This window comes from Sinocyclocheilus grahami, unplaced genomic scaffold, assembly GCF_001515645.1.
Source record: "Sinocyclocheilus grahami isolate Dianchi unplaced genomic scaffold, SAMN03320097.WGS_v1.1 scaffold473.1, whole genome shotgun sequence".
Taxonomy (NCBI): Eukaryota; Metazoa; Chordata; class Actinopteri; order Cypriniformes; family Cyprinidae; genus Sinocyclocheilus; species Sinocyclocheilus grahami.
Window position 1 is genome coordinate 1,443,845 of NW_015505652.1, and position 10,478 is coordinate 1,454,322.

Consider the following 10,478-nt stretch of genomic DNA (forward strand, 5'->3'; position numbering starts at 1 on the left):
TAAATTGAATTGTGCCTAGCTTTATCTCTAACACAATTTAGAAGCTCAAAATGAAACAAATTCGTACACAGGCCACCCGGTATTCAACATTCAAAAACAGCAGAACTTCTAAAAGTCTTATTTCTAAAAGTACAGCAAGATTTAAACATGAAAATGATTTATCTAAATCAGTCACAAATGACAATCTAACCAAACATAGTTGGACAAAGCATGCAGCTCTGAGGTACATTTGTTAGCCAAATTGCAATGGAAAGTCTGAAGCCATGACTATTGTGTGTTAACTTATCCAGGTGGCCTATGGACTTTGGGAATGCAAAATGCAAATGTGAGAGAGAGCTTTGTAAATTAGCTTTTGCCTGCCCCACTGCATTCGTCAACTTTCTGTAATTCTCATTCAGCACCACCTTTCACTCTGGAAACTGGTTCACAGGGAACATGTTGTTATGACAGATAACATTGCCTAAAACTTGCTGATCCTCTCTTTTAAAATGCAGATTGTAAGGTCAGTATTTTTTGTCTTTGGTTGATATATTTGTAGAAAAGCGGTCAAATAAGATTATTTAGGTTCTTATTTAAAAAAAGCTTAAAAGTTTCATCTTACAATATATATATACTCTTATCTTACAAAAAAAAAAATATATATATATATATATATATATTTGGTGTTCACAGAATATGTTCACCAAACCATTTTAAACCTCATTGTGTCATTCAAATTCAGCAAATGAATTTTTATGAATTTATTAGTTTTATATTTGATCTTCAAACAATGTATCATAATTTTGTTTCTTAATATGTGATATCTTCTATGTTCAGTGTTCCCATATGAATTTATTTAGCCGGTGTTTTGAAAGGCAACATCTAGCTTTGGCAAAGTTTTTGTAGTTTCGTGGTTTGATGATGTTTATTAATAAGTGAGAGATGGCGTGTCCCAGTTTATAGTATTATAATATAAAAATAATTTGATTTTCTGTCAATAGAAAATTGGCATACAATTTTACTAAAGTTCAGAGAAAGGTTTCACTTAAAGGTCTACGTTTGTGACTGTCTTTTTAAAAATTAAATGTGATCTCCTTAGGATCAAAACACTGTCTGGTGCAGGAATGCTGCTTTTTGCTGCGCTATTCATTTTTAGCCAAGTAAGTTCATAAAGGCAATACATTTAATAAAAAAATATTTTATCCTAAAATAATATAAATCATGAATAGTAATAGCCTGACTGCCACATACTGTACTATATACTGCTCTGACTGATGATCATGCCATTGAATTCATTTAACACTACTCATCACCTAAATGCTTCAAATTCATTTAAATGTTATTATTTACAGTATTTAATGTATGTTTTCTAATACATACTGTAAGAATCCCATTCTCTTTGTTATACATGATTATTTGTTTATGACTAAAAAACAGAAGTACTGACTGTTTTCTTCTTCTGTTACCTAACAGACTTCATATGTGGGTAAGTTTTCGTTTGACCAGACACTGTCCGTTCCAAAATCTAGTTTTAAAATCCACTATATCACACACAAATAAAACATGCAACAAATTTATAATTTTACAATGTATATGTTTTCAGCTTCCACAGAGGTGACCCATTGGGCAGAGGTCATGATTGAGGGGAATAAAACATTAAATGTTGCAGTCCATCTGCCTGGACTTATAGGGACTGTTCTGGATACAATAGGGGTAACTATCACAAATGCTGAAATAGCAGCAGGTAAGTTAAACCTACCATGATTTTGAGTAATAGGTTATTCTTTCTGATGTTGATTTAATTGTTTTAATTCACAATTCTATATGTATATAAAAATATTTAGTTTTGACATTAATAAACATAAAAAAATAATGCCAGATTACATTTTAAAACAGCAAAAGTATGATAAGTCATTATGATTATGTATTTTGTTATAGAGTGTGAGATAATTGGCCAAAATTCAACATGCTGGTGTGGACCAGACTATGTTTGGAGCAATCTTGTGTGTGACAATGTAAATAAATGCTGCAATGTGGACAAATGTGTGGCAAATATTTCATACTACACACCTCTGTGTCTGCCAAAAGTGAACGGTAAGTTGTCAAAATATATCAAATTGGAGTAAAAGTCAGACATCACATGTGCAATTCTGGACAACATTTATGATTGTTTCCCTCTGTGAACCTTATACAGTTTCACTTATTGGTGTACTCACTGGGAGCTCCTTAACGGTCCAAAACATGGTAGGTGTGGATCTCCTTATTTGCTCAATTATTACTCGTTCTAAAATGCAGTAGCCTATCTGTAAGCAGCTGCAGAAATGCATAGTGTAATATTAACTATATAAGGGATAATGTACAGTCAGTCGGTGATTATAGCCAAATAAACCCCCATTTTGCGATATAGACTGACACACGTTTATTGCACGGCCACTCATCAAATAAATATAGACATTTACATTAAATATTGATTTGTGATTAAATTAGTTAATAATTCGACCTTTTTCGTGAAGCCACAAAACATTTACAAATCTTTTATATCGAATCAGTGGTTCGGAGTTTGTAGCATCACGTGATTTCAGCAAACAAGGCTTGGCTACGTCATACAGTTTTGAACGGAGACATCGCGTTAGGGGCCCCCCGCTCTCGTTGGGCCCTTGGATTCATTCTTCTGACCTTCCCCCCACATCCCTGCCAAGCGCTGCTCAATAACACAAACAAGCACTTCATAAGCATATGAAAAAAAACACATTTTATTTTTAATAGTGTTTAATTATTTGTATATAATATTTAATAGATACTCTTTCGTGAAAACAATTGCAATAGGTTTGTAAAAAGATGTTATTACACATGTTTAAGCTGAGTTTTCGTTGCATTTACACGGTGTTGACAAGCAGGTGGCGCCAGCCTGCGTTGTTAGATGTTGATTCACTTTGCGAAGATTCGAAAAGCTTTGTTTCTCATATTGCTTAAATAGAACAGTAGCTAATGTTTTTTGAAGCCATTTTCAATACAATCGATAACTGAGACACAAGGTGGTGCCAGCAGCATTTGAAAAAAAAAGTAAGTAAAAAAAAACTAAGAGTAAGTTCCATATGAAAGACTTGAAAATAGCGCGGGTCTTAAAGGGTTAGTTCACCCAAAAATGAAAATTCTGTCATTAATTACTCACCCTCATGTCGTTCTAAACCCGTTAGACCTTCGTTCATCTTCGGAACACAAATTAAGATATTGTTGATGAATTCTGAGAGCTCTCTGACCCTCCCATAGACAGCAATGTAATTACCACGATCAACGTCCAGAAACATGGCAAGGAGATCAGTAAAATAATCCATGTGACTTCAGGGGTTCAACCTTAATTTTACGAAGCATACTTTTTGTACGCGAAGAAAACAAAAATAACGACTTTATGCAACCATTCGTCTCCATTTTGGAGAATATCCACTGAACGTAAACAGCGTATGCTATTCTGTGTCAGCTGCGTCACGCGGTGGTCTTAGGGGTTTTGAACGACTTTAGGGTGAGTAATTAATGACAGAATTTTCATTTTTGGGTGAACTATCCCTTTAAGTGATGAGCAGACCACTAGGCTGCGTTATTAACTAAACAGAATCACTTATTCGAGAGAGCCACCTAATAAAGAAATATAGTAGCCTATTACTGAACTGAAAAAAATACGTAACTAAAATTACAGAGCAGTTATTTATTCAGTTATAACAAAACTCTTACTCATCATCTTCACACATTTGCTTTTCAGCTGCAGAGTGCTTTTAATGTGCTAAATGCCTTCAACTCACTGACTATGCAAGGCAGCCTGTAAGATATTTTTCTTATCATTTTTATCTTACATTTTTATTTTATTATCCGAATGTAAATAAAGTAATAATAAAGACTTGAAATACTTTTTCATTGTTTGTTCATTTGATAAGATCTACAATGATTTGTAACCAAGATCTTCATGTTTCTTCTCTTTTGTCACGCAGTTACACAGGCACAAATACCTACGCTCACAACTTCACAGTCTCTCTTAGTTCTGTGTTTGCCACCCCCAAAGTTCAAAGCATAATTTCTACACTGTTGACAGATCCAACCATTTACAGTCTCAGTCTCAAGTCACTAGGTAAAACACTGCAACCACACCAATATTTTTGGTCACTTGTGTGATCTATCCAGCCATTCCTACCCATCTTTTTACTAACACAGTATTTTATATTCATTTGCAGGCATGGTATACATGGAGGCACCTACAGGAAAAGTGTGTTACAATTCAAGACAACAGCTGAACTGTACCAGTATAGAGGCTATGAGCAAGTGCGTGTGGCAGATGTTCAGAGATAATGAAGCAGAATTGACTCTGGGACCAGGGAGTGAATTACAGCTGTCAGATACTTGTACAGAACTTTCAACAATCACACTTCTAAAGACAAATGGATACTGGTCAGGTGTGTTGAATGCAATCATATGAGTGAAGCGGGATGCCATTTATGATACTGTGACCTTTTGTTCTCAATTCTCATTTTCTTGATATGCCAGGAACGTACATCTGCCTTTTTGTCACTGGGAACATAGCTCACATGGCCATGGCACCTATTCAAATTGCACTTCTGCCAGAGGTCATTAATGTGACAAGCAATCCACAAACTGCAGATTGTTCTGCATCAACATCCACCAAAGTTAGCATCTTATGTTCCATCGAAAACAGTATTGAAACCTACAGGGCCATGCTAAAACTCGGAATTGTTGAAATTGCACCAGTTAAAGAAGGTAAGGCTATAATTATCTTATAAATCTCTCTTTCGATGCAATGTGAAGCTGACGTTTTATTACCTTTATAAAGCAAATAATCAATTGAGTCTGCAAGTCACACGATGTTTATATTATTTTTATATAAACATATACAGTATAATTGACCGTTTTTGTAATCAAGCAATTTACCAAGTATTGCAAATGTAAACATTTTCCAAGTCAAGCATTATTAAAATGTTTTAACTCTAAAGAAAATCCTCATTCATGAAGTACAAACTTCAAAAATGTGGCTTGCAGTGGCCCCAAAAAGGAGTTAGATATATTTCAAACTTTAAAATGAGTGAATGCCATTTCATTAGAAACAAAACAAATCAAAAAGACACTGGTTTTAAATTATACAAAATAGATAGATAGATAGTGAAAACAGTTAAAAATGTTACCTTTTTTTTTTTTTGCAGAGAACAATGGAATAATCAAGTATACAGCAGAATTCCCTGTTGATTGTGTGGCAGAAGGCAAACCAAGTTCACTTGAGGTCAGCTGCACTTTAGAGAACTCCTTGAATCAGCTGCGAAATCGCACACTAAGAGTACCAATCATTTACCGTAAGCACTCTCTACTAATGCAAAAGTACTATTGTACAAAACCCTTTGGTGACTGGTAAAGTAAAAAACGAATGTTTGGATGATGCATTTGATTGTTTGTTTGTTTGTTTGTTCTTATAGCCAGTGACCTGTTTTGTGCAGAGGAAGAAATTGAAGAGAGAAAATGGCCAAAAACAAAGAATAATGAAACAGCCATTATAGATTGTACTGAAACAGGGAGACAGGGCTTAATGAAACGCAAATGCATTGGAAAAAAATGGGGGGAAGAACTCTCTCTGTGTGTTAAAGCAGTTCTGAATAGTGTAGCTTTGCAAGCAAAGGTATGCAAATCTAGAAGAGGTGACTGATGCTGAGTGACTTAAAACCTTGAAGACATAACTATGGCATCTGAACTGTTCCTTTTATGTGGAAATGTCTCATTTTTATCTCTCTCCAGGATTTTGAAAAAGGACTTGGAGCAACACAAGAAGGCGCTCAGTTTATTTTTCAGAGCTTGAAAAATAACACATCTGAAGAGGGTGAAAACACTTTTGGTGACGTCAAGACTGCAGTTTCTGTTTTCGAAACTATGAACAAGGCATCAGTAAACATGGCACTAGGCGAGAACCTTCTTGCAGTAAGCATTTCAAGCACTTCACTCACTTTTGATACATATACACACACCCAAACATGCATACATTATTTATTAGTATTATATATAATGAAATAATTCAAAAAAATTTTTTTATTCAAGTTTATATATATATATATACAATGCCTTGCGAAAGTATTCATACCCTTCATTTATTTCACGTTTTGTTATGTTGCAGCCTTATGTTAAACTGCTTTAAATTACTTTTTTTCACACATCAATCTACACTCCATACACCATAATGACAAAGCAAAAAAAAGAACTGTCACAACTTGTACATTTATTAAAAATAAAAAACTGAAAGAAGTACATTGCATGAGTATTAACTCATTACTCAGCTGAAGCACTTTTACAGCCTCAAGTCTTTTTGGGTATTATGTGACAAGCTTTGCACATCATCATTTGGCAATTATCTGCCATTCTTCTCCTCAAATCTTCACCTCTCAAGCTCTGTCAGGTTGGATGGGGGCAGATTTTCAGGTTTCTTCAGAAATATTTGATTGGGTTCAAGGCCAGGCTCTGTCTGGGCCACTCAAGGACAAGGAGTTGTCTATAAGCCACTCTTGCTGTATGCATAGGTTCATTGTCCTGTTGGAAGGTGAACCTTCTGCCCAGTCTGAGGTTCTGAATGCTCTGGACTGGGTTTTCATTAAGGCTATCTCTATATTTTGGTGCACTGAGCTTTTCTTCTACTCTGACGAGTTCCTCAGTACCTGCCGCTGAAAAACAGCCCCACAGCATGAGGCTGCTACCAGCACACTTTACTTTTGGGATGGTACTCTGCAGGTGATGAGCAGAGCTGGTTTCCTTCAAACATGATACTTGGAATTGAGGATCATCAAACCAGAGAATATTGTTTTTCACAGTCTGAGGGTCCTTTAGGTGTCTTCACTGAGGAGAAGATTGAGTCCAGCCACACCGACATAAAGCCCAGATCGGTGGAGTGTTGCAGTGATGTTTGTCCTTCTGTTGATTTTTTTACCATCTGCATATATGATCATGGAGCTCAACTAGAGGGACCATCAGCATCTTGGTCACCACACTAACCAAAGCCCTTCTCCATCAGTTGCTCAGTTTGGCCAGGAGGCCAACTCTAGGAAGAGTTCTAGTTGTTTCAATCATCTTCCATTATGGATAATGAAGGCTACATGATTCTGTGAACCTTCAATGAAGCAGAATTTTTTCTGAACTCTTCCCCAGATGTGTGGCTTGACGCAAACCTGTCTCTGAGCTCTACAGGCAGTTCTTTTGACCTCAGGGTTTGGTTTTTGCTCTGATATGCATTATCAGCTGTTAGACCTTTTATTAAAATGTGTGTGCCGTCCCAAATCATACCCATTCAATTGAATTTGCCACATGTTAACGTCACTTAAAGTGTAGTAACATCTACAAGCAATATGAATGCTCCTGAGCTACATTTCAACTGTCCCAGATAAGGGTTTTAATACTTATTCAATGGAATCATTTTTAATAAATTTTTTTGCGAAGATGTTACAATTTAACATAAGGCAGCAACTTAACAAAACATGAAAAAAATGAATACATTCGCATGACTGTATATATATATACAGTATATATATACAGTATATATATATATATATATTTATTTATATATATATATATATATATATATATATATATATATATATATATATATAATGTGCACACAGTATATTACATCAATATAATTTCACTATGGAACTCAGGCTCTAACATTGTCAAAATGGCCATATACTTTAACATTTTTGCACATTTTGAAAAAAATCTGTTCTCTTATAGGATTTCATCGACTCCGCTAGCAGCATGTTGAACGTAACCTGGGAAGTGGGAGACAAGGAAGAGAGCAGTTCACTGGCTACACAATATCTGTCATCCGTAGAAGGCCTTGTGAAAAGCATCCGAATAAATGCTAGTGAGGGCTACAACTCCTCAAACATTCAGCTTCAGATCTGCCGAAGTGGCAGCACTTGCAACAGAACCGTTTTCAACGTGGACGTTGAGCTGAATGCCACAGCAGATATGGTGAAAACAGTAGGATTGCAGAGCTTGGCCAACCGCCTGCCAAAACTGGGCTACGAGCATGCATCGTTTCCTAGCATAGTCGTATCCAGCACAGTTGAGAACAACACTCAGTCATCGGTGAACATCAAACTGGCTTTTCCAAATGAACAGGGCAGCACAATGACCTGCGTGTTCTGGAACGTCACTGAGCAAAGATGGTCAGATGAGGGCTGCGAGTTCGTTAAAGGCCCCGGAAACCTTGCATACTGTGAATGCAACCATCTCACCTCCTTCTCCATGCTCATGTCTAAGCATGCAGTAAGCATGCCTTTTCTAGATCAGCTCACGTACATCGGACTGGGAGTCTCCATATGCTCTCTCATCGTCTACATCATCATCGAGTGTTTGGTCTGGAGCACCGTAGTCAAATCCAACCTCTCCCACTTCCGGCACACTGCTCTCCTCAACATCTCTCTGTGTCTGCTTTTGGCCGACTGCAGCTTCTTAGCTTCCGCCTTCCCATCAGTCCTAAATGAAACCTTGTGCCTTGTTTTGGTGGTGGCGAAGCATTACTTCTTCCTTGCAATGTTCTTTTGGATGCTGTGTCTGAGCGTCATGTTGGTCCACCAGCTCATTTTCGTCTTTAGCCACATTGGGAAAAAGGCGTACATGATCCTCGGATTTACCATTGGCTATGTTTGTCCGACAGTGACTGTGGCTGTTACATACGTGTACTATGACCAAGCAAGTGACATTCCGTACTACAGCTCCAAAACTTGCTGGCTTACCTATCAGTCAGCAATGCAGGGATCCATCCACGCGTTTCTCTTCCCAGTCGGGACCATCATTCTGGTGAACATGTTTTCCATGATGGTGGTCATTGCAACAGTTTTAAAGCCATCTGGAGCTGAGAGCAACAAAAAGGGAGACAAAGAAGCTATGAAAAGCATAATCAAAGTGGTTATCTTTCTCACGCCTGTTTTTGGTGGGACTTGGGTTCTGGGGCTTTTTGTGTTTCTGATGGATGACTTTACACAGTTTATTACATTCGTAGTGCATTACGCATTCACCATTGTCAACTCCCTGCAGGTATTAACCAGTCTCTCCATGCAAATTATTAACTAGTAATTATTTATACCTGATTCCTCTGTATCATCTATACTTCCAGGGCTTCTTCATCTTGTTGACAGGATGTTTTGCAGAAAAAAGGGTATGCACTGATATTGACATTAGTATTTATTATTATTTTTTTTTTGTATAATTAGTACCACAGGACACTGACATGTTTCTTGTTTTTTTCTTCAGGTCCGAGATGAAATATTGAAAATAGTTCTAGGGGTAAGTTCTGGGAAACACATACATTTCTTAATTTCACAATATGTTAAAATTATTTGAATTAAGCTAAAAAAAAAACATATTTAAAAATAGAAAATTATGATTTCCTTCCACCAGAAATCAGGAAAAGATCAAGGAACAGTAACAACCACAAAATAAATGATCCATGTAAATAAATGCACACAAGGTACGTGTTTGGATATACCTTAATTTCTTTTTTTTTGTCAAGCCACATTTATTTATATAGTGCTTGATGCAATGCAGGTAGTTTCAAAGCAGCTTCACGGTAATAAACAGGAAAAAAGCACTTCCATTCCAGCTGTATAGCAGCTCTACAAAAGATGACAGTGTCGTTATTTAGCCCAGTTTAGTTCAAATGTTGATTCAGTTCAATTCAATATTCACTTCCATAACAGAGTCAGTGTTCATTAAACAACTTCAAAGGCAGCTCTTCAGAAGACAATAAAAATTCTTAGGAAATTTCTTTAATACATTTTCTGTTTCCGATTTGTATTGCAGAAGGAACATGTAAAAAATTATAGGACATTGATCCACCTCTGAACCCACAGCAGCAACAAAAATAGAAGAGGGAGCGCAACTGTTTGGTGAAGACCTAAAAGTACTTCTTGTACTTTAAAAGACTTAACATCTTTGGAACAAAGTATAGGCTGTGGTCATCCCTTTTTATTTACTACATAAAATTAGGAACAAACAGTGAGAAACAGATACAAAAAATATAATAGATGTTCAAGTTTGTGTTTTTAAAAGAACAATATAAGTGCTGCTGTATATATGTAGCAATTATCTGTAGTTTTCTACCCTGATTGTTGTTGTCTTTTATTTAACACTCTCTCTACATGCAATGTAAAAAGTGGTCACCTACCTTGGTTGTAAGCTGATTAGTTTTAGCTCTGCTTCTATTTTGCAAAACATAAAGACCTATGGCATCAACTTCTATGCACTATTTAGTACTTCTGACAAAATATCTGAAGAACCAAAGTTAATTTAACACATCTTAAGCACTCTTCTTCAGATTGACAAATATTTATTTTTTGTTTTTTTCTCTTGTTAGACCTATTTCCTTGTTTCTTTTAAAGGGATATGGAAAATAGAGAGATGAGATTGTTAATAAAGATGTTTATTGTAAGATGATTAATTAATAAAATACGTTGCTTATCAAA

The 10,478-nt window shown here is 36.1% G+C and overlaps 1 protein-coding gene across 1 annotated transcript; it reads left to right on the forward strand.

The window, feature by feature from the left end:
• The first annotated feature begins 437 nt into the window (after nucleotides 1-437).
• LOC107553480 (adhesion G-protein coupled receptor F3-like) lies at nucleotides 438-10,478 on the forward strand. Its single transcript, XM_016235691.1, has 18 exons — nucleotides 438-502; nucleotides 1,079-1,139; nucleotides 1,453-1,465; nucleotides 1,583-1,723; nucleotides 1,918-2,073; nucleotides 2,174-2,223; nucleotides 3,737-3,795; nucleotides 3,963-4,099; nucleotides 4,203-4,421; nucleotides 4,513-4,743; nucleotides 5,184-5,330; nucleotides 5,451-5,650; nucleotides 5,767-5,946; nucleotides 7,741-9,051; nucleotides 9,131-9,172; nucleotides 9,268-9,300; nucleotides 9,415-9,484; nucleotides 9,817-10,478. Exons 1-17 carry the CDS (start codon nucleotides 489-491, stop codon nucleotides 9,454-9,456), a joined length of 3,036 nt encoding a protein of 1,011 aa, XP_016091177.1. The 5' UTR covers nucleotides 438-488; the 3' UTR covers nucleotides 9,457-9,484; nucleotides 9,817-10,478.